The sequence below is a fragment of the Rattus rattus genome, chromosome 10, assembly GCF_011064425.1.
Source record: "Rattus rattus isolate New Zealand chromosome 10, Rrattus_CSIRO_v1, whole genome shotgun sequence".
NCBI classification, from domain to species: domain Eukaryota; kingdom Metazoa; phylum Chordata; class Mammalia; order Rodentia; family Muridae; genus Rattus; species Rattus rattus.
The window spans coordinates 51,383,559-51,407,515 of record NC_046163.1 but is presented as its reverse complement, the minus strand read 5'-3'; the positions used below and the strand labels follow the sequence as shown (position 1 = coordinate 51,407,515).

The following is a 23,957-nucleotide window of genomic DNA, read 5'->3' as shown; positions in this document are numbered from 1 at the left end:
AATCCTTTCCCTTTGCTTCTCTCTTGGTTGTAGCTGCCATGGGATGAGGAGCTGGGGGGGGGGGCACACCAGGGACAAAACAGGACCATCAGCTGGGCCAGTTGCTAAAGGGGCGGGAGGGGAGGAGTCCTCAGGGATCCAGTTTCAACAAACGTTTCTTTCCCCAGAAGGGGAAGGCGGGAGTGAGGGGGAGAGGGACCTATTTAAAGCTACCCTGTTGCTCTGGCTCTCTCTGCCTGTCTGCCAGGGTCTCCAGCTGCCCCAGACAGGCGGTGTGGTCTTGGGATCCTCCTGGTGACCTTTCCAGCCTAGGTCCCCTCAGCCACTCTGCCCCAAGATGGGTCGTGGGGTGAGTATCTTCCCCAAGATCAGGGGCCACTCTCTGGAGGGTGGAGTAGAAATGGGATGTGGAGAGAGGGTGAGAGACGCTGACTGAACTGCGTGGGATGGTTTGAACTTGGAACTGGTCTCCCGACTTCACATGCATGTGGATTCATTCCATGGTGCTCAAGAACCTAAAGACTGTCAGGTTCTGCAGCCACCCTGCTCTCTGCCTCTCCCACAAGGAGCCCAGAAACCACCCAAGTGCCCTTCCAGACCTCCCCCGCTCTCCACCCCCTCATCTTCTCTCCCCAGATCCCTCCTCTTTCTCCACAGCTCCTAGCTTCCCAGCTGAAGGGACTTTGGCATTGTTCGTTCGCTGCTGCCCTTGTTACCCACTGAAAATATCTATTGCTCTGAGGTCCTTAGCCCAAGAGCACAGGGGCCAGCCTGGGGTCGGGAAGGAGCTGTGGAACACCACACTCCTGGGGCCACCTAGCAGTTCGTTACACCAGCTCTCAGAGCAGGGCATGTCAGAGTCAGCTGGGAGAGACGGAGCAAAGATGTATCCCCAGCCCTCACCCCAGCACCCCTCCAGATGTCCCCAGCAACACTGTCCTGGGCTCCAGGCCATAGGCTTTGGGGACCTTTCCAAAGGCTGCTGAGAACTGCCCCTGCCCATGGCATTCTGAAGCAATGGATCTGCCAATGAAAAGATTAACAGTCATGTCTGGGCGAGCGAGAACAAGGCTTCCCGATTCTTAGAAATGAAATTCCCATATGAAGCAAAGGGACCCCGATCCCTTTACATACTGTGCTTGGCAGCCTTCCTTCTGTGGAACACTGGCTTGGAGGGAACGGAGGGCACGGAGGGAAAGGGCTTGACAGGCCATTGCAAAATGTGAGGAAGACAGTGCCACAGGGGGGCTGTGGGCCAACTTCTGGGTCCAAGGAAGAGTCAGGCAAGGACATGTTGTTGCACTAAGCCGAACAGCTGGGAAAAACTCTGATCCTGGACACCAGGGGTCCAGAGCTGGGGTGGGAACTGGAAATAGAAGAGTGTTGCGCTCCCAAGCATACGTGCATCTGTGTGTGTGTGTGTGTGTGTGTGTGTGTGTGTGTGTGTGTGTGTGTGTGTGTGTGCATGTGTCCACAGCCTCACAACAGCATGTTCTCAGAAGGCGAATTTGCAAATGAAGAAAGAGCCTTTGAGCATACAGGGTCATGGGTGGTGGAGGGTAAGGTGAGGGCTGTGAGCCCACCCTCAGGAACTCTCTATGGTCAATGGGTTTCCCTGAGGAAGAGGCTTAATTAAAAGAAGCCACACTGTCCTGGGACCGCCAGCAATATCTTTCCTGCTCCCCATAGAAAGAGCAGATCCAGCTGAGGGGCAGAACCTCTGAGAGGCCAGAGCCAATCAGGTCAGGCAAACCCTACCTCCATCTAAGTAGAGAGAAAGAGCAGACACTCCTCCACCCTCCTCTCTCTACCTTAGAGTAAGGTGGACCCAGCTCACAGAGTTCTATCTACTTGGAAAGTAATTTGACCTTGACTTCCCCATTCAGAATTCTCCCCTAGTCCCCTTGCTGGGTCCAGAACCTGTGGCATCCCTAACCTAGCGGCTGTGTGCGGTGTGAAAAGCTGGGTTAAGTCTGGGAGCTCAGGGTCCTACCTACAAGGAAAGCCCTGCGGAGAACAACCCCACTCCCCACGCTCCACTCCGTGGTCTGCTTCACCTTCCTTCCAGTCCATGGCTCTGTGGCAGCAAAGGGCAGCGTGGGAGCTGGGGGAAGGAATCACAGTGGTGGGAGGGAGCCAAGCCTCCTCCAGAGGCTGAGGTGGGGGTGGGGGGAGCACTGGCTGGTTTCCAGCTACCCCCACTTTGTCCCAGTCTGAAAAAGAACTCTCTGTTCTCCTGCAGCATTGAAGAACCAGAGAGAGGGCCTTGTGCTAAGGGAGGGAGGGGAGGCCAGAGGGGGAGAGAGGGGTCCCCACTTCCTCTTTCTTTCTTCCCTGGGCAGCCACTGGCCCCAAATCTCTGCAGGCTCCTGGCCATGGAGTCTGAGGTCCTTGCCAGGACAGGAGGAGGGGGGAAGGGCAGCTTTGCACTTGTGGGAGAACAGGGTGGGAGCTGGGAAGAGAAAGGGCCACATGGAGTTATTTAGCTCAGCCACAACTCTGACACACCGACATGTAAGGGCCAGCACATGTATTTGTTTGTTTGAGACAGGATCTTACTATGTAGCCCAGGCTGGACTCCAACTTCCAATTTGCCTGCCTCTACCTCCATCGGTATTATGGGATACAGATGTACACATCACCAGTCCCGGCTCCCTAAGTGGCATTTGACTCTCATTTTAACGTCTCCTATTTAATATCAAATGTGCAGAGGCTTCCCTGGGCTCTGCTGTTCGGCCTCTACCCCAAGCCTCCTACCTCTCGGGCCCCCAAGGACCACACTGAAGTCTATCCAGATGCTTTCTCAAATTCAATCCCTTGGTGGCTTCCTATCCTCTCATCAGCCAGCCTCACCAAGCGTGGTAGAGGGCGAAACATTTCAATTTACCCAACTTAATGAAGCCTCTTGCATCCCCCGGGGAAGGGAGAGGTAGAAATACTTCTGAGCTCTTCTCAACTCCTTTGGATGACCATTTCAGCTTCCCCCAAGATGCTTGGCCTTCAGAAGCTCAAGACCAGATTGCATCATGGGTATTTCAGATAGAGACGAAAGCATGACGGGTCGGTCTTCTTTTCTAAATGGAGCGTGTCTGAGTCACACAGTCTCCAAGAGCACTGCATCCTGAAACAAGTGCCCACCTTGTATTGTATGTCCCATGCCCAGCATTGCTCCGGATTTCACTGGACAGAATTCTATTACTCAGGGTGTTAAGCTAAAGATTCCTTATGATCACAGCAGCTGCCATAACCCCCAGATGGCTCTGATGCTATTCTGGAGTACCAAGGACTCAGAGGACCACAGCCACATGCTGGTGAAATGGCAGGTCCATACTGATCTGCATTTGCCCCTAGAACATACACTCACTACGAGAGTGTCAGCCCCGCCCACTGGGAGATGGTGCTGAAACAATGTATCACTCTAAGGATGTGGGATGCCGATGCGGAGGGAGGGTGTCCATGGGTGGAAGATTCATGAGAACTTCCTCTACTTTCCACTCACCTTTGCTGTTAGCCGAAAAGCTGCTTAAAAAAAATACCCGACTAAAAACAAAAACACCCCCCAAATACATAATCTTGAAAAACAAAATAAACAAGCAACCCCCTCACCCCCACTGACTCTCCTTTCTACCAGGTATTCGTTCATTCTTTATGGAAAACACAAATCATAACCACAGCATCAAAACCCACTCCTAAAAGCTCAGTGTAGCCTTTAAGGCCCATAGAAGAGCCGGAGGGACCAGCTATCCCCAGTCTCCTGAGGGAGGTGGAGGGACACGGAGAGAGACGATGGTATTTTGTCCACTAACCATAACACCAGGCCTTTCCTAGCCCCTGCTTAACCCCTTGCTCCAAGGCTGTCTCCATTTGAATGAAGAATCCTCACCTTCTCCCCAAAGAAACTTCCATGTGATCCTGAAAACCTACAGTGGCCCTGAAAAGAAGGGCAAACAGGGGCCTCAGAAGATTACTCTTAAAAACATTGAGCTGACCTGGACAGATCCCCAAGGCTGACCCTGACTTATATGACTTCTGTCTCTATTTACTCTCATATATATTTCTTGACAGAGGGAACTCAGTTATGCTTTGAAGTTGCCTCTGTCCCATCCCGGGCAAGCCTGCCCAGCAGGCTGGTGAGGGTTCCCAGAATACCTTGGGCTCCCATTTTACAAACATACTTGAATCTGTCACTCATAGCTTCTCAGCCCATCATCTCTACCTAGTCCATTTCCACCACCAAGCCTGCTTCTTCTCGTGCCTTGCTGGGACTTTTAACTCTACCCAGTCCTTCTCTCTAAAGACAGACCTCCCTACAGGATACCCCACCCATCAACACAACCCTCTCCCCACCCAGAGTCCCCTCAAATCACATAGGATGATCTTTTTCAAAATGTGTGCTGCTTCTAATGGTATGACACCCTGGATGGCTGGTGTGAACAGGCTCCCCCCAGTCTCCCTGATTATCTGTGCCCTCCCTTTCTTTTGCAGGCAGGGCGTGAGTACTCGCCTGCCGCCACCACTGCGGAGAATGGGGGTGGCAAGAAGAAACAGAAAGAGAAGGAGCTCGATGAGCTGAAGAAGGAGGTTGCCATGGTGAGGACCACAGTGCTTTCAGATCACAGGGCTATGATATGGAGCAGCAGCCCTGCTCTGGTAGTCACACACCAGCAGCCATGAGCACCCAAAGGAGCTCTGTACCCAGGCCCGTGCTCCCCACGTAACCCTGTGCCCAGAAGTGTGCCTAGCTCCTTTCCAAAACTGTCTCCATTTCCCCTTCCCCAGGATGACCACAAGCTGTCCTTGGATGAGCTGGGCCGAAAATACCAAGTGGATCTGTCCAAGGTGAGTGGAGCCACGAGGTGAGAGAGGCAGGCAGCTTCAGGAGGGAAATCCCCAAAACTAGAACACAATGCTCTTTGCAAGTGAGGGAAGCAGCCCAGAGAGGAGAGACTTACCTACGGTCATGGGATTAGTTGGTGGCAAGGCCAGAAGTAGACTTTGGACCCCTGCTTCCCCCTCTTTCCCCATGCATCTGGAATCTAGAATTCCTTAGAACCCAGGGCCCCAGACCCTGGCACGGCTCTGTGCTCCTCCTCAAGCAACTGCTCTCAGAGATGACAGGCACGGACCAGCAAGGTGACTCATCCCTGTTGTTATAGTACTTGCTGGCTCCTGCTACATCATTGGCTCTGTAATAAGATGCAGTGGAGACATTTCTTTAATCCTCACCATAGCTCTGTCAGGCACTGTCAGCCCGCTTAGTAAAGCAAGGAGACTCAGGAAGGGAGAATGACTTGCTGGATCTGTACCCAGGCCCATGCTCTCCCTGCCTCCAAATGTGCTCAGTTTCCTTTCCCAAAGTGCCTCCATTTCTCCTTCCCCAGATGACCACAAGCTGTCCTTGGATGAGCTGGATTATATAACAAATGCAAGCCACACATCAGATTGCCGAGCTCATCCTTAAGAATTTTTAAAAATTGTTTCTCAAAGCTAGGTGTTCTGGTGCACACCTATTACCCCAACTACTTAGGAGACCAAGCAGGGAAGATTGCAAGTTCAAGGCTGGGGCAGACAACTTAAGAGTCCCTGTCATAAAATCGAAGAGGGCTCCGGATGTAGTAAAATGGTAGGGTGCTGTGTAGCTCGTGTGATGCCCTAAATTCAACCCTTAGTGTAAAAAGTTATCTTCCAAGGGCTATGGTGGTCAACTGTAGTCTTAGGTACTTAGGAGGCTAAAACAGAAGGAACACTTGAGTCCAAGAGCTCAAGACCATGGTAGACAAGCTATTGAGATCATGGCTCAAACAAAAACATTGTTCAAGCTAGCGGCAAGTCCAAGGCCAGTTTGGGCTATAAAGTAACTTCCAAGCTAGAACAATACCTTGTCTCAAAAAAACAAAAGATACAAAATTTTATGGTCAATATCCTTGACCCACTCCTTTCTGTCTCTTTGCTTAAACTGCTATGCTCCCTTCTTTAACCTTACTTTATTTTCTGTGACACGTTTTCCACTCTCTGGCAACATTGTATAGTTGTCACTGTGGTTTCCTCTTTAGATTGTGGGTGGGTACTTTGTTGATCTTGCTTGTCTGGAGAGCCTTCCAGTGCCAGGCATGCAGTTGAAGCTCAAGGCTCACACGTAAAGTCGGTGAATGTGCGACATGAAGATCAGTAACACATGGTTCCTGCTCGAAGTCAGTAGCAAACATTTCAAAGACAAAACCATACAAACAGAATTCCAGGGCAATATAGTAAGCACCCCTCTAGAATCAAACATGGAAGATTACCTGGATCCAGAAAGAGGCCTTTAATCTAGTGAACCTGGCTAGGCTTTCTTTAAAACGTAATAGGTGGTTGCCAAAACTGCGTGACACTCAGGGTCAAAGCTGTGGGGCTTTTTCCGGAGCCCTGGAGAAAGGAAGGATCTGCAGGAAGAAAGGAGGGTGGTCAGACAAGGAATCTTTCCGGTGTGCTTATGCATGCTGTCCCAACAAAAACATCTTTCAACCCAAGAATAACCAAGGTGGAGCCACAGTGGGAGTCCATTTTAGCCTTCATGGCCCTGGTCTCATTATGGACACCAGTTTCTCTGTGTGGTCCCTGGTGATGGTCCCACCCCTTCCGACCAAGGAAGATGTTTCTCCCTCCAGCGGAATATCATTCTCCAAGATGCCCAGAGGTGTGATGAGGGTTGGGTTTGTTTCTTATGACCACCCCTACACCTTTCCTCACTCCCCAGGGCCTCACCAACCAGCGAGCTCAGGATATTCTGGCTAGAGACGGACCCAATGCCCTCACTCCACCCCCTACAACTCCTGAGTGGGTCAAGTTCTGTCGTCAGCTTTTTGGGGGCTTCTCTATCCTGCTGTGGATTGGGGCACTTCTCTGCTTCTTAGCCTATGGTATCCTGGCCGCCATGGAGGACGAACCATCCAACGACAATGTGAGCCCAGCACCTGACCCCTGGATTGGTTCACGGCCCTGCCCCCCCTCAATCCCAAATAAGGTGATGGGAGGGTCCAGAAAACAAGATTGCTGGCCCAGTACCTCAGGCTGAAGAGAATTGAGGCTTCTGTACAGACCCATGAGGCACCCTCCAACACATGTGGTCAGCAATGAGAGAGACAGTCCGCCATATTCCTTCCACTAATAGGCTGGTCTGTATCCCTGGGTCGTCACTCCTAGAAAAGCCAGAGCCATAGGAACTCCCTTCTTTGTCCCTTTCATGCTAGGAATTGTGGGTTAGAAGACTAGGGGTGCTCATCCCAAATGTCACCCACCCCTGGAGGTGACAAATGGCAGGTCTTTCAAACTCGCTCTCTCCTTACCAGTTATATCTAGGTATCGTGCTAGCAGCTGTAGTTATCGTCACTGGCTGCTTCTCCTACTACCAGGAAGCCAAAAGCTCCAAGATTATGGACTCCTTCAAGAACATGGTGCCTCAGGTAGATGGCAGGGACTGGCTCCATCCAAGTTGGGACATAAGGTTTCTGAGATGGTCCATCTCTTTCTGTCTTGTGGTCTGAGGCGGGCAGAAATACCCTTGTCAGCTCTCCGTGCCAGAACCCAGTTTTGTTGCTATGAGATGTGGGGGTTTCTTCTTGGAGAGTAAAGGTAGAAATGAACAATTTGTGACAGGCTCTTGGCCTTTCCACAGCAAGCTCTGGTCATCCGAGAGGGAGAGAAGATGCAGATCAATGCAGAGGAGGTGGTCGTGGGAGACCTGGTGGAAGTGAAGGGTGGAGACCGTGTCCCCGCTGACCTCCGGATCATCTCTTCCCACGGTTGCAAGGTGAGGAGGTCACCTGGAGCAAGGGGTTGAGTCTGTACAGTTAAGAGAGGTCCACGTGAAAGTTTAAAAGTTAAAAAAAGGGGCTGGAGAGATGGCTCAGAGGTTAGGAGCACTGGCTGCTCTTCCAGAGGTCCTGAGTTCAATTCCCAGCAACCACATGGTGGTGGAAACTGATGCCCTCTTCTGGTGTGTGTAAAGACAGCTACAGTGCACTTGTATACATAAAATAAATAAATAAATAAATAAATAAGCAAATCTTTTTAAAAAAAAGTTAAAAAAAAACCCCAATTGCAAACATCAAGGTCTTCCAGCATATGATGGCTACATGCTACCTCTATGTATCTATTAGGAATTCTCTATGTCCTGGGATTTCTTTGACCTGGCCACTTTATAGCTATTCTATATTGAATACCATTTCCATGATAGAAGCCTTTACCTACACTATCTAATTTCACTCTGAGAGATTCCAGGCCAGCCTGGGCTACAGAGACCCCTTCCTAATAAATAAAATTTAAGGAAAGAAAGGTGAAGAAGTTGGATGTGATGGATCACACCTACGATCTCAACCCTCCACAGGCGGAGGGTAGAGTCAGGAAGATGGAGATTGGTTCAAGGTCCACCCAGCCTGGCTACATAGGTGTCTGGGAAAAGGGGACATAATTACAAAGGCTGCTATCTGTTGCAGCCCGATAACCCTGGGAGGCAGCATTTTCACAGACAGCCTTGGTGGTGTCTCTTGAGTTGTGCAATGCAGTGACCCTGCTAACATCCCCCCACTTTACAGGTGAACAAACAAAGGCCTTGTGGGTTAAGTAAATAACTCAAAGACATTTAAAAAAAAAAAGGCAGGAAGACTCAGTCATCCATACCCAAGTCGGGGTGATAGCTGAGTAATGTCATAAATATGTGATGAGGGCAAGTGTAATTTTGTCCCTCTTGTCATGAAGATTGAGGGGAGCTGAACCTGGCTCAGGAGGCAGCTGTGTGCACAAAGTGCTGCCGCCAGTTTAATGACCTCACATCTCCCTCCTCAGGTGGATAACTCATCCCTGACAGGGGAGTCGGAGCCCCAGACCCGGTCCCCTGAGTTCACCCATGAGAATCCCTTGGAGACCCGCAATATCTGTTTCTTCTCTACCAACTGCGTGGAAGGTGAGGAGCTAGCCTCCCGAGAAAACTCCTCATTCCAGCGCAGCACAGGGAAGGGGCTGACTCCTGAAACTGTACTTATTTGGCTAAAGCCCCATATAAAGGTTGAGGGGACAGGGCCCTGAATGTTGCTATAGTCATCTTTGGAGAGCAGGGCATTGGCCAAGGGCAGACTGACTCTGCTGGAAGTCACCTCTCTACAAGAAGCTCTCAGTTCTGTTGATCTCCAGACTGAAAGCCTTCTACAAATCCCTCAGATGGTGAGTCAAGATGCCCCCTCACCCAACTGTTAGGAGCATGGAGGTCAAGTGAGGTCTTCTAGTTGGTGGTTCTGGACCAGCCAGTGAGCTGAGTCAGGGCCGACTCTGGGAAGGAATCCAGGGGTAAGAGATGGTAGGAGAGAGAGGTGTGCCTGGACCACAGAGGTGATAAGGAATACCCTCTTGCATTCCAGGCCTTCCCTGGCCCTCCTTCTCCTCAATACATTGGTTCTTTGGGCTTATTTCCTTCCGTCAGAGAATCGGAATTACAATAAAAGTCACTACACATTAAATTTCCTAAATGTTTAATGTGCTGCGATTCTGATTTGTCATGCCTTTCCCATAACTGAAGGCATTTGAAAGGTCAGATAAGGTATCCTTATTGCTTATGCAGCGACTAGCTCTGAAGGGAGGACAAGGAAAGAATGCAAGTCACATCCACGCCAGCTGTGTGGCAGGCGATAGTTACAGCCCACTTGACTACTGACTCCTAAGTAGGAGTTCCGATGGCATCTGAACCCAGATTTGGCTGACTTCAACATGCATGCTGTCCCCAGGGTACCACACTTCCTTTCCCAAAGACCCTTATAATGTCACATATTTTAGATAATCACAAGATTATTTTATAGATTATAAATATATAGAATAAATACGTAGATATAAATATGTAGGCTAAAAGGTTATTTTAGTGAGAAGGTCTTAGTTTTTCTAATTGAAAAATCTTTCATAAGTGTGTGTGTGTGTGTGTGTCTGTGTGTGTGTCTGTGTAAGTGAGCACACTCACGTCACAGTGTACATGTGGAGGACCTGCAGAACTTGGTTCCAACCTGGGTCATCAGGTTTGGCAGGTAGAAGCCCTAACACACTGAACCATCTTTCTGGCCCAAGAAAATCTTAAAAACCAATAAGTAATTTACTTCTGTTTGTAATATGCTTTGGAAAAATATACCTAGTATAAAATTGATTTGCTGAAATGTTGTGAGCAATTTTTATTTCATTTATTGAATCTCTTCAATTTGAACTTCAGTAATACTTGCAAGATGTCTCCTCAGGCTCAAATATAAAAGAAAACAATTCGCCACTGTATTAAACCTAAGAATGGTGGTCTAGGCAGGGAGGTCCATGCCCTGTTTACTAAAAGTGGCCTCCAGGGTTCGAACCTTTGACTCATTTACTTTGTGATGGTTTTGTTTCCTTAGAAAGCGTGAGGAGATGTCAGTCACCGGCGAGTCCGGGGCACTCATCCTCTGCTCTTTTCTTCATGGCAGGCACTGCCAGGGGCATTGTGATCGCCACAGGTGACCGGACGGTGATGGGCCGCATAGCCACTCTTGCCTCTGGCCTAGAGGTGGGACAGACGCCGATAGCCATGGAGATCGAGCATTTCATTCAGCTGATCACGGGGGTGGCCGTGTTCCTGGGGGTCTCCTTCTTCGTTCTGTCGCTCATCCTGGGCTACAGCTGGCTGGAGGCTGTCATCTTCCTCATCGGCATCATCGTAGCCAACGTCCCCGAAGGGCTCTTGGCCACTGTTACTGTGAGTGGGTGAGGCTGATGCCTTCAGTGTCTCTGGCCTTCTCCCTATTCGATGCAGACAGTGGCTTATTGCTTCTCAGCAATGTTCTTCTCTTCAGGTCCCTGCAGTCACATCGCGGACGCTGTACACAGAAATGGTTCAGGGCACGCCTCGGAGTCTTAAGATGAAAACTTGGGGGTTGAGCTGTAGCTGAGCATTTGATTTCTCTTTGGGGGCTTGTCACGGCCGTGTCCCTCACCATCTGTGCGCTTGTCTCCCAATGCAGTCTGGGGTTCATCCTGTCTCGTGTGCTATAAAGACTCTTTCAAAGGTCACCGGTGACTAACTAGCAAATCCACTGACATTTCTCGGTTCTCATCCTTAACTCTGCTGCTGAAATGAATACTTCTGTCCCACCTTCTTGTCCTCTGTCCTTCATCAGCCGCTGTGATGTGTCACCACCCTGGTTCTCCCGTCCTCTGCCCTCACAGCAGCTCAGTGGCTGTCAAGCCCCAGCCTCTCCTTTCTTCCTTGCTGCCCTCAGAGAAACCCATTTTCTTCCACAGTTTCTGTTGTCCCTTCCATGTGGGTGGTTGTCACATCTCTGTATCTGTCCTGGAGTCAGTTATCGTCAACTTTCTTCCAGACATTTACCACTGATATCCCTAAGAACCTATTTAACACGCCTAAAGTTGACCTGCCACTGTTTCTTGCTAGGTCCCACACAATCTTTTGAGTGGAATTAATGGAAAAGGATTAGAGCTTCAGAATGGGGAAAGTCATAGACAGCTGTCACTCTCGATTTGGCCACTCTAATTCTCCTCTCTGTGTCTCAGGTGTGCCTGACGCTGACAGCCAAGCGCATGGCTCGCAAGAACTGCCTGGTGAAGAACCTGGAGGCGGTGGAGACGCTGGGCTCCACGTCCACCATCTGCTCGGACAAGACGGGCACCCTCACCCAGAACCGCATGACGGTGGCTCACATGTGGTTTGACAACCAGATCCATGAGGCTGACACCACTGAAGATCAGTCTGGTGATTGGGTGCTCCGGAAAGGGTGAAGGGAAGTGGATGGTCCTGAGGGCCCTCGCGGAAGAGGGAGACCAGGGTGTGAAAACTCTCTAATGGAGAGCCAAGCTTCTCCCTCCTTTCTTGCCAGGGGCCACTTTTGACAAGCGGTCCCCGACGTGGACAGCCCTGTCTCGGATCGCTGGTCTCTGCAATCGTGCCGTCTTCAAGGCTGGGCAGGAGAACATCTCCGTGTCTAAGGTAGGGGGCCAGCCAGAGAGTGCAGATGTGTTAGAGGGATGTTTCCCAAGTCCCCTTGCAGATACCCAGCTTTCCTCTCACATCCCCTAGCTGCCTTGGTGACCTCAACTGGTGCTCTGTCTCCTCCATCCTCCATTCCCTCCCCTCCCCCACCCTGACACTGAACTCCCTCTTCTTCTGGCAGCGGGACACAGCCGGTGACGCCTCTGAGTCAGCTCTGCTCAAGTGCATCGAGTTGTCCTGTGGCTCAGTGAGGAAGATGAGGGACAGGAATCCCAAGGTGGCAGAAATTCCCTTCAACTCTACCAACAAATATCAGGTCTGGCTGGGCTCCTGGGACAGAGCGAGAAAATGGGGGACGAAAGCGGGGAGAGTGGGTGAACAGAGACTCAATAGCGGAAAGAAGGGACGGGGTATGTCTGAGGGACATGCTCTCCCACCTCAGTCCTAGCTGGCCCGACCGCATCACTCTCTAACAGGCAAACCTTACCTCACACAGCTTAGCACCTTCTCTTCTTCACATAGACCCCATCTACAGGCCATGGTCCTTCAACACTGCCATCCGCATGACTAACGCGCACTTCCGTAACGCTGCACTCCTCAGCCTTTAGACACATCTTCTTTGTGCCAAGAATAGCCTCAGGTCTATTCTGCATGCACCATGGAGGGAAAGTCCCCCTGTCATTGGAGACTAGGGGACGCTAGTGAAAGCCATCCTCCCCCTAGCACAGCGCCTATCCCAGCTGATCCTAATGACTATTTGTTGAATGAGTCACTGTTCTACGGAAGTGACTCCATAGAACACCATGGATTTTAAGACTCTGGATGATAAGCAAATACCCCACACACACACACACACACAGAGTTTCTCCTTTGTTGACAGTCTTTGATGGATGAGAGTTATGTTATTAAGGAAGGTTTCCTTCAAAGCAGCTGCTATCCGACCCTGGGCTAAGCAACAGAGCCACCAAGGTTATATGGCTCCCCCTGGTAACTGCCTTTCTCTTCTCCAGCTTTCCATCCATGAGAGGGAAGACAGCCCCCAGAGCCATGTGCTGGTGATGAAAGGTGCCCCGGAGCGCATCCTGGACCGATGCTCTACCATCCTGGTACAGGGCAAGGAGATCCCTCTTGACAAGGAGATGCAAGATGCCTTTCAAAACGCCTACATGGAGCTGGGAGGACTCGGGGAGCGAGTGCTGGGTGAGGAGGCAGAAGGAGGAGCAGGGCTGAGAAGGTGGAGCCTGGTGGTGTCTCCAGCCTTGGTGGTGTCTCTAGCCTTGGTGGTGTCTCTAGCCTTGGTGGTGTCTCTAGCCTTGGTGGTGTCTCTAGTTGCCAGGCAGCCATTCACTCTGCTGCTCTCACTCCTCCCTCTTGCTCCTCCTCAGGCTTCTGTCAGCTGAACCTGCCTTCTGGAAAGTTCCCTCGGGGCTTCAAATTTGACACGGATGAGCTGAACTTTCCCACAGAGAAGCTCTGCTTTGTGGGGCTCATGTCTATGATTGATCCCCCCAGAGCAGCTGTGCCAGATGCTGTGGGCAAGTGCAGAAGTGCGGGCATCAAGGTACTGGCCTCCTTCCTACACACACACACACACACACACACACACACACACACACACCCGTGTCCTTGTATGCCTGGTGCCAGAGGTCAAGCGACTGCAGCTGCTGTGTCCTGAGGAGACACAGGCTCCTGGTGGCCTCCTTCCCACTGACCCAGAGGAGTTATCCATCTGCAGGGAGAGGCGCATGCCTGACAAGAGCGCTCATTTCTGTCTTTTGCGCATGCCTAGCATCTAGCTCAGCTCACTGCCCCATCTGCATGGGCCCCCTCCCTCCCCACCTCATTCAAAGCACCAGTCAACACTCCTGGCATGGATACTTAGTTATCTGACTGCCCCATTACTGCTCAGTCTGTCCATTTGGAATGGGACTAGTAAGCTCTTGTCTACCCCAATGGGCTCCTCTCAGCACTTCATATTCTCCTCTCTCACCCACGATCCCCCCTCTTCTGCCACTGAATCCTTGTCCAAGTGCAGTCAGTCATTTATCACCGACTACTCTCTTCTATTCTATTTGTTTGGTTTTACTGCTTTCCGATATTCATCAGGCATCTTTGACATCCTCTTTCTCTGGTCACCAATTCTGGTCCCATCACTGTTACAATTTTTTTTTAAACAATGCAACTCAGCCTGCCCCCCAAAAGCAAAGTCTCGGTATCCCACAGAGGATACAAAGATGAGTAGAAACTGAGCTCAAGATCTCTCTGGGTGGGGGACAGATGCTTCTAAGCACATCACAGAACAGTCACAATTGGTTAGATGCCCAATAGTAAGTCATTTTAACTTTTTACATGCCTCAGACACTACTCTTAAGCACTGGGCATGGCTGTCTTCTGAGTAAGCACCAGCATCTCCCTGTCACAGAGAGAGAAATTGAGGCACAGAGTAGCAAGCCCGAGACCACCTAGCTAGTAAGTTACTAAGTCAGAATTTGAAACTAGGCAGTCTGTTTCTTTTTGTTTTTTTTGTTTTTTTGTTTTTTTAGGCAGTCTGTTTCTTAACCATCACACCAGGAAGACTCAGTGCTGTGTGTGTGTGTGTGTGTGTGTGTGTGTGTGTGTGTGTGTGTGTGTGTGTGTTGAATACAATTAGAACTCAGTATGGAAAATAGGCATTATTACCCCCACTGAAAAACAAACACAGAGAAACTCAGAGTTGGTAAATAGCTTGCCCGAAATAGAAATGTCGTAAGAGGTGAGATGGGAATAGGATGCCCAGTTGGCTTGTCTGGGAGCCATCCTCCTTCTGCCCAGTCAGGTGCCTCTCGGCATGATGAGAAATGGCACAGCGGCTGGGCAAGGGCTCTGTGGAAAACCAACTGGGAACTGTTAATTCCGCCTCAGAGAACCAGACAGGGATTAGCAGAGGGGATGATATTTGACCTGGGCCTTGAAGGCTGATGAAGATTCAGTAGGCTCGAAAGGAAGGGGAGCAAGAACAGTATGTACCCAGATGTGCCCACACTCTCAGGGGTGTGCAGGTCAGCAGGGGGAGAGACGATGGGGGACTCCTGGGAATTAGGACTGAGACACTGGGTCAGGGCCAGTTGGAAGGATTTCCTTTAAATGCCAGACTTGTGTGCCACAGAAGGCCATAGATGTCACAGAGATAGCTTGAAGGAGGACGAACTAGATTTGGGCAAGAGCTGAAGTCAGGGAAACAGGGAGACAGATTAAGACAGATTGAAGATGTACAGTAGCCCAGGCCAAGATGAGGATCTGAACACGACAGCGAGACAGGGAAAGGAGACACAGAGTTGCATTTGAGAAGCATTTTGAGAAGTTGGTGAGCATGAGGTGCAAAGCTATGGGAGAGAACGGGACAGAATGGGTAGAACAGATGGTTCTAAGAGGAGGGAGGAGCCGGAGGGTGAGCTGGGAGAACTGAGTATCTCAGCTTGGACCTTAAGCTTGAAGCATTTCTAAGGGGTGGGGAGGGGGAATGAGCATCTAGAGACAGGAATATAGTTTAGAGTTCAAGAAAGGAGGTCAGGACTGGAGATTTAAATCTCATTAGCACATGAGTAGAGACTAAAGGTTTATTAGAGTATTTTATTACACTGTTCAGGAAGCAAACAGGAGTCAAGGAGTGAGACCCTAGGTCCACCGACATTTCTGAGGAAGTGGAGAAAGAGAAGGGAGGGTGATGGGGCAGTAAAATGCAGCTAACATTTATTGTCTACATAAAGCCAGCCTGGGATGATTGTGGACCACCCCCTCCATTGTGCTGAAACAGAAAACTGGCTCCTCTAAGTTCCAACAGCTGGGAAATGCTCCTGTCCCAAGCCAGGACTTGCTCCATTCTGCCACCCTGAGGAAGCTGAGTGAGCACGCAATAGAATGGGGGATACAACTGGGGCAGAGACGAAGGAGGTGCAGAAACCAAGAGAGTGAAGGGTTTCGATGTATTAGGGAGTCAAGGACAATGAGGTTTGAAGAGACTCTTGTTTTTCAGTAGGAAGGTACTTTGGGGGTAGTTTCAGGTTAATAATAGGGGGTGGGAGAGAAGGCAGTGGGGCCTGAAGATGTGTGTCTTGCTTCAGATCTGTGGGACTTCTACAAGCCCACATATGCAAATCTGTCCTCTTCTAGCTTGGCTCACTTTATGCTGATAATAGCCTCTTTCCAGGCATACGCCCTTCTCATCCCACTCCATGTATTGTGCAACAGTAAGAAAACATTAATTATCCCGGCGAAGGCACGCCTTGCCTCCCCCCACACTATGCAGGACAGTTGGAAGCAGACGAGCGTGTCAGCGGTTGGACACTGTCGCCATCTTAGCCCTGCTCTACTCACTGCACTGCTGCAGTGACCGCTGGAGACACTGGGGAAACCAAACCTTTTTTGGTAGCGAGGTAGCTCAACCGTTATGAGCACTCACTGACAGTTCTTTCAGAGGACCCTCTTCTGGCCTCCAAGGGCACCAGGCACGTACATAGTACACAGACATACAGACGGACAAAACACCTCTATACACATAAAGTAATAGAAGAAGGAAGAGGAGGAAGGAAGCTGATAAAAAGGAGCGCCTGGCCAGCTCTGACTGTCTCATATCCACGTAGCCAAACTCCTGAAGCAGCCTCCCAGACAACTCAGGCAGGACCCTCACTGTACACACATAATCCCAGCACTTGACAGTCGTGGGCAAGAGGATCCTGGGAGTCTGAGGCTGGTGTGGGCTGCATACCTCAAGATCTTGTCCTACAGAGACTGGAGGAGAGAGAGGGGATGGGGAACATAGAGTAAGCAAGCAAGTGACAGACAGACAGACAGACAGGGTTGGGGAAGAACACAGACTCTCCTCTGCCAAGGGACCGTCATTAACCTGTCAATCTGCCATAGATGGTTTTTTTTTTTTTTTTTTTTTTGGCTGTCCCTCTGAACCCAGTTTGTTCTTTCTCTTGCCCTTACTGCCAAACACACACACACACACACACACACACACACACACACACACACACACACACACCCCTAGTAGTTTATCTTGACATAATTTGGAGAGAGGAATGGGGAGGGAGAAACCAACATAGCTTTCTCTTTCTGCCTTCTCCTTCCTATCAGGTGATCATGGTGACTGGGGATCACCCTATCACAGCCAAGGCCATTGCCAAAGGTGTGGGCATCATATCAGAGGGTAACGAGACTGTGGAAGACATTGCAGCCAGGCTCAACATTCCTGTCAGCCAAGTCAATCCCAGGTGAGGCCATTACAAAGACCCCATCGCTGGCCAACACATCACCTCCCAGGGAGGCCCGGGGTGTCCCTTGAGCATCTCTGGGACCCGTAGACTAAGGTTTTTCCTTTAACAGCCCAACAGCTGGTTCCTCAGACAAGCTTGTGCTCAGGCTGTGTCACCTTGGAAACATCTTGCAGCCCTGAACTTCCATTTTCTCAGTTATGAGATTAAGATGCTGTCCACACTGCAGGGTTGCTATAGGGATAGGTCCTGCCTAGCAAACAGGGCCTTATGCTTGCATGGGTAGGATGTCTCCAATCAGAGAAATAGCAGGACTCGGCTTCACAGAAGGGAGCACAGAAGCAAGATGGAGTCCCACCTCCCGGGAAACTCAGGCACACAGCGGGCAGGGAGGGGGAACAGGACCGGCCTGAGCGTAGATGGTCAGATATTTTGCCCCTACCCTCCAGAGAAGCCAAGGCTTGTGTAGTGCACGGCTCAGACCTGAAGGACATGACGTCAGAGCAGCTGGATGAGATCCTCAGGGACCACACGGAGATCGTGTTTGCCCGGACCTCCCCTCAGCAGAAGCTCATCATTGTGGAGGGCTGTCAGAGGCAGGTGAGCAAGACAGCAAGAGGCAGAGACAGGGCAAAGTCAGGAGCCAGACAGACGAGGACTCTTCTCAAGGACCTCTGGTGTCTTCCCCATGCCAGGGAGCCATCGTGGCAGTGACTGGTGACGGGGTGAACGACTCCCCCGCGCTGAAGAAGGCTGACATCGGCATTGCCATGGGCATCTCTGGCTCTGATGTCTCTAAGCAGGCGGCTGACATGATCCTTCTCGACGACAACTTTGCCTCCATTGTGACGGGCGTGGAGGAGGGTGAGAAAGCGGTGTGGGCTGTGTGACATCCAGGATGTCTGAAGCCAGACCTTCTGCTTCCTCTGACTTTCACTCTAAGACTCCAGGCTGCTTCGGGTTTTAAACCTTCCTCTTAGAAAATCGAGCAGCCAGCCACAGTCCAGGGGCTGGGGTGGGGAGGGTCCCTCTCATCTCCCTGATGCCCTCAGAACCTCTCCACAGGGCGCCTGATCTTTGACAACCTGAAGAAGTCCATCGCGTACACCCTGACCAGCAACATCCCTGAGATCACCCCCTTCCTGCTGTTCATCATTGCCAACATCCCCCTCCCCCTGGGCACCGTGACCATCCTGTGCATCGACCTGGGCACAGACATGGTGAGGACAGAGGGCGGAGTCGAGCCAGACCAGGCAGTCCCACAGAATAGGGGTGGGGTGAGCAGCACCAGGGCATCTGACCAGACCCTGACCAGTAGACAGCAGATCTTCACAGGCCTGGAGGGAAATAGGAAGTTCCTCTCCACCACACTGCAGTACCGGGGATTGAACCCAAGACTCACTCAATGCTAGACAAGCACCCCTAAGCTATGTCCCTCGTGATAACAGGATCTTAAATACCAGTGTACTGATTTCTGTTGGCGCTTCACTGAGCGGTTTCACAGAGCTCTTCAGATACCTTCTCCTCCCCATGTCCCGTGTGTACAGGTTCCTGCCATCTCATTAGCATACGAAGCGGCTGAGAGCGACATCATGAAGAGGCAGCCACGGAACTCCCAGACGGACAAGCTGGTGAACGAGAGGCTTATCAGCATGGCTTACGGACAGATCGGTGCGCCAGGGCTTGGGAGGGTAAACCCCATCACCACCACCACCAAAGGCTGCTTCTAGTTCCTGAGAGAGATGAGTGACGTTTCAGGAAAGAGTCCGGCTCCACCTCTGTCCCCAAGGGATGTCCCTTTCCCTCTCCTTTCTCTACTCAGGTCCTACCTTTTGCTTACACTACTTCCAGGCATGATCCAGGCTCTGGGCGGCTTCTTCACCTACTTTGTAATACTGGCAGAGAACGGCTTCCTGCCATCGAGGCTACTTGGGATCCGCCTTGACTGGGACGATCGGACTACCAACGACCTGGAGGACAGCTATGGACAAGAGTGGGTGAGTGGGGCTGTGCAAGCGTGGTGCTAATAAGTAGGGATGGGGCCGAGGCCCTGGCAGGAATTGGCTAGGAGCAGCCTGGGGGTAGAAGACGGTCACGTGCCGGGTTTAACAACCGCCTAAAGCATGCTCTTTCCTGGCACCATGCCTTCCTCTCACACTTTACCTTCTCCTGCCTCTCTTCTGCCCAGACCTATGAGCAGCGGAAGGTGGTGGAGTTCACATGCCACACGGCCTTCTTTGCCAGCATCGTGGTTGTGCAGTGGGCTGACCTCATCATTTGCAAGACCCGGCGCAACTCGGTGTTCCAGCAGGGCATGAAGTGAGCACCTACCACGATGAGGCCCTACCAGGCAGAGTCCTGTACACGTGGTCACCAACCCGCGTAGGCCAGGACTCCAACGCCAGCTCACCTTAGCTGCCAGGGCTCAGGTTTGCTAAGGAAGTGTCTGGTTGTAATAAGTACTTAACCATGGCTGTGTTTGAAACAGACCAAAAATGAGGACGGAATGGCAAGACTCTTTCTACTGAGTTGTAACATTGCTCCGAGAGTTACTTTGTTATTGTTTCCTACCTTCACATTCATCTTCCTCCTTTTCTTCTCACCCTTCTTCCTTCCTCTTCCATTCCCTACTAAAATGGCACCTAGCCACATCCTCTCCCCAGTTCTGGGTCAAGCCTCCTGTACTCCACACCAACACTTGGCAGGTAGCTGGGTTTATAGCACTCGTGTCGTGTGCTGCATCTGCCCAGGGGCATACTCAGGCCTTCCTACAGTGTGGCACCGTATACTAGGGAGTGAATCAAGTGTCTCACTAATCTCACAATGGCTCCTCCAGGTGGGTACCATTGTACACTGTGTGGGCAAGAAGTTCCCCGAGGTTAAATGGTTAAGCTGATGAGCTGCTGATCAGGGCTGTCTGGGTTGGTCTCTCCACCCCACACTGCAGTAGGCAGCCTATCGTGGGTACATCTGTCACCTCGACCACTTGTGATTTTAACACAGAGAGTGGCAGAATACTGAAAGGGCCAGGCTCTTTTTTTTTTTTTTTTTTTCTACAATAAAGAAAGGCCACCATTCCCCATGTTTTGTCCCAGGGAATCTAAGAAATTAGGCCCAGTCCTGTAGGAGACATTCGTAAGGAAGCATGTGGGAGACGCAGGAAGGTAGAGACAGAGCCAAACTGATTAAGTCAGTCCACAGAGAGGCAGATAGGAACGAAACAATATGACTCTGGCTAAGCACAGGAAGAAGCACTGAGACCCACAAACCCACCTCGCCAGAGGCAGCCTCAGAGTACCCAGGCCTCACCTTCTGTCTCAGCCCACTAACAGTCCTCAGACATACTCTTCGCAACATTTCAAAAAGAGATATGCTTTTACTTACAAGAATCTGCCAGGTTTCCTAGTGGGTCATCCTTAGACAGTCCCCAAGAAGACAGTGATGGCATATTAATCCATAATTCTGCTTGGAACCTATGAATATTTATAATATATTTTAATATATTCATCACTAACAAGTATAATTTGGGAGGCAAAAATCAATTAAAATGTGGGCCGTGTGGAAGAGGAGCAATGAGAGACGCATTCCTATGTCCTCCTCAGGCACTGCCTCACGCTTTTTGTAACCAAAGGAAACTTGTCTTCTCTTCCTCTTACCATACGTAGAGAGCAAGCACACGGCTCCAAGAAATTAGGCACTCATCAATCACCCAAAGTCAGGAAGGGACGAAGCTAGCCATAGAGTTGACAGATCTGACTCTAGAAACTGCCCTCAGAACTTGGCTCCGTCCTGCTTTTGAATTCTGATGCAGAGAATCTATGGTAACCATCTCCTGTGTGGTCACACGGGAGCAAGCATTGGCTGGGATCAGTTTCTCCCAAATAGCCTCTTGAGTCAGTGTCTGTGATAAACAACCACTCAGGTCAAAGGAGATGCTGAGAAACAGAAGACATCCATGGGCTCTGTCCGGAGCAGCTTTTAAAGCATCTTGTTGGGAAGATGATATTTTCCCAGTCCATGGGCCTAGAGCAATAACAATATTATATGTTGTCTATGGGTATTATATTAACAATATTAATATTTAATAACAATATTAAATGCTGACTTCTATTTCTCTGGCACAGAGTTACATAGAAATAACTATTTAATGAATATATTTATATGTATATGTATATGTATATGTATATAAAATAGACAGTAACCAGAGGTGAACAGAACAAGCAGAAGAAAACATTTGTTTTCTTTGGTTACATAAAGCATGAGAAAAGGTTTGAAAAGGACTTGGATGAAGACCGATTCCCCACATTTCCCTTCTGCCCCCAGGGGAGTCCCTGGAGCTCTCCCTCCAGACATCCTCCCACAACGCTGCCTTCTCTGTCTCTCTAGGAACAAGATCCTGATTTTTGGGCTGCTAGAAGAGACGGCTCTGGCTGCCTTCCTGTCTTACTGCCCGGGTATGGGGGTGGCCCTCCGAATGTACCCACTCAAGTGAGTGTCTCTCTAGGTGACCGAAGGAGTGGTAGCAGCAGAGAAATCTTGGGCTCCTTCTAGGACCCAAGAATGACTTTAATTCTACCTTTGTGACACTGTGCCGCTCTCTGAAGGTCCTGACACTTCCCTCCGTTGCTTGCAGGGTCACGTGGTGGTTCTGTGCCTTTCCCTACAGTCTCCTCATCTTCATCTATGATGAAGTCCGAAAGCTCATCCTGCGGCGGTACCCCGGGGGTAAGCATGTCCACTCTGCAGAGGTCTGTCTGACCTAAGGTCCCAGCAGCCCTGAGCTACCGCCCGCCCCGGCCTCTTCCTGTATCCCATCTAACTTAGGGCCCTTTAGGGTCTCCACTTTCCTCTAGAGCAGTGGTTCTCAGCCTTCCTGACGGTGTGACCCTTGAATACAGTTCCCCATGTTGTTGTGGCCCCCAACCGTAAATTATTTCCGTTGCTACTTCATAACTGCAATTTTGTTACTGTTATGAATTGTAATGTAAATGTCTGTGAGACAGCAGCCCTTGGGAGGCCTTTGGGCCTAGCCTAGTGCTTGTCTTGACCTTCGAGTTTTAGTTTGACCTGTGAAAGTGTCATTTGACCCCCAAAGAGGTCATGACCCACAGGTTAAGAACTACTGCTCTAGAACCACAGGTTTTAACTGTCAGGATAGAAAGGACCTTCAAGGTCATCTAATCATCTATACACTTGATGATAAAAAAGGATGCCCAGAGGTGACTTATCTACTTACGAACACAGGGCTCCTGATTCCCAGGCATCAACTAAAATTTAGTTTGTTTTCCCTAGAAACATCATTGAGCATTTGCTGGGTTGAAATGGATAGCCTGCAAACCACAGACCCACGTACAGTGTTTGGTGTTCAGTGGTCCAATAGCTAAACCTTTGGTATTTTCACATAAAATCTGAAAACTGATTTTTAAAAGAAATAGTAAGGATGTCAGTCTTTGTAGCCACGGTGGGACAGTTGCCTCCAGGAGAGCCTGGGAGGCATTTTCAGCCTCTACTGAGTGAAATACAAGTCTACCCTGAAAACAGACTTGTCCCCTCCCTCCCAGTTAAAAATATATAGCCCACCCAGCAGGCCGGGGGCTGTCCTTTTCCTCTGCCCTACTCTCCTGGCTTCTCCTCGCTGACCTCAGCTATTCAAGCCCTGGTCTAACCTCAGCTATTCAAGCCCTGGTCTAACCCCAGCTACTCAAGCCATAGGTGGGGTTGATCTTTTACCTCTTTTTATGCTCCTGCTGCAATCTTTATCCCATCTCTCCAACAGGCTGGGTGGAGAAGGAGACGTACTACTGAGCTCACCGACAAAAGGAAGAACAGGGGAGATGGGGTGCTCTGGAGGGGCTGATGGGTGTTGTGGTGAAGGGAAGGGCTGGGGAGACACAAGGAAGCGACGGTGGCGTGAACTCAGAGGGTAGGCTTGGGTAAATAAACTTGAGGAGACTGCTCCAACTTCTCCATAGGTCCCGCTGTGAACCCTAAGACAGTGCATGTTGAGGTCGCCTCCTCAGATCCTTCCTGTCCCACTCTCCTACATTGTCTACATTTTCTGAAGAACCGGGGGTCGCCCTAGCCCTCCCTGTGTCCCAGTCCTTCACCCTCACCTGCATTAGATCAACACCCAAAGGTTAATCCTGTCTAACCCTGGAGGAAAGCCTCTCAGACCACCAGTACCCACCACCACCACCACCACCACCACCACCACCCTGTTCACTCCTCTTCTCATTCTTGCCTTCCTCACCTTCATGCCTGAGTCTTCCCCTGCTCCTCCCCTTACACCTTGAAAACACAAAATTCTGCTTCTGTGAGTGCAAGAGCCTGGGGCCAGAAAAGGAAGCCAGTTGGAGAGGTGGGGTCTGTCTCCCAGCCAAGACCAGTCAGGAACCAGAGGGGAGCTGGGCTGGCAAGTGGAGATTGGGGTGCACTGGCTGAAAAAGAAAGGAAGAAAGAAAGAAAGAAAGAAAGAAAGGAAGGAAGGAAGGAAGGAAGGAAGGAAGGAAAGAAGGAAGGAAGTGACCACAGGTGTGTCATCTTCAGCCTTCAGGTATATGGGACAGGCTCTGGCTCTGTGAGAGACTTAAGAGGCTAGCACACCAGCAGACCAAACTCTCATCTCATCAGACTAGCAGTAAGTGCCACCCAGTGCCCCTCTGACCCTTGGGTAGTGGTCCTCTCTGTCCACAAGGCTCAGATTTCACAGAAGGTCC

The 23,957-nt window shown here is 50.5% G+C and overlaps 1 protein-coding gene across 2 annotated transcripts; it reads left to right on the top strand.

Moving 5' to 3' along the window:
• The first annotated feature begins 205 nt into the window (after positions 1–205).
• LOC116911034 (sodium/potassium-transporting ATPase subunit alpha-2) lies at positions 206–23,212 on the top strand. 2 transcript variants are annotated; one of them, XM_032914774.1, is made up of 23 exons: positions 206–349; positions 4,486–4,590; positions 4,780–4,839; positions 6,737–6,940; positions 7,329–7,442; positions 7,655–7,789; positions 8,824–8,941; positions 10,467–10,735; positions 11,551–11,749; positions 11,874–11,983; positions 12,168–12,302; positions 12,997–13,186; positions 13,372–13,547; positions 17,105–17,241; positions 17,691–17,841; positions 17,937–18,105; positions 18,307–18,461; positions 18,789–18,912; positions 19,093–19,238; positions 19,430–19,560; positions 21,628–21,695; positions 21,875–21,966; positions 23,018–23,212. In XM_032914774.1, exons 1-23 carry the CDS (start codon positions 338–340, stop codon positions 23,096–23,098), a joined length of 3,081 nt encoding a protein of 1,026 aa, XP_032770665.1. In that variant the 5' UTR covers positions 206–337; the 3' UTR covers positions 23,099–23,212. The 2 variants fall into 2 exon arrangements, with proteins under 2 accessions (XP_032770665.1, XP_032770666.1); XM_032914775.1 differs by having other exon boundaries at positions 21,628–21,729.
• The last annotated feature ends 745 nt before the right edge of the window (positions 23,213–23,957 follow it).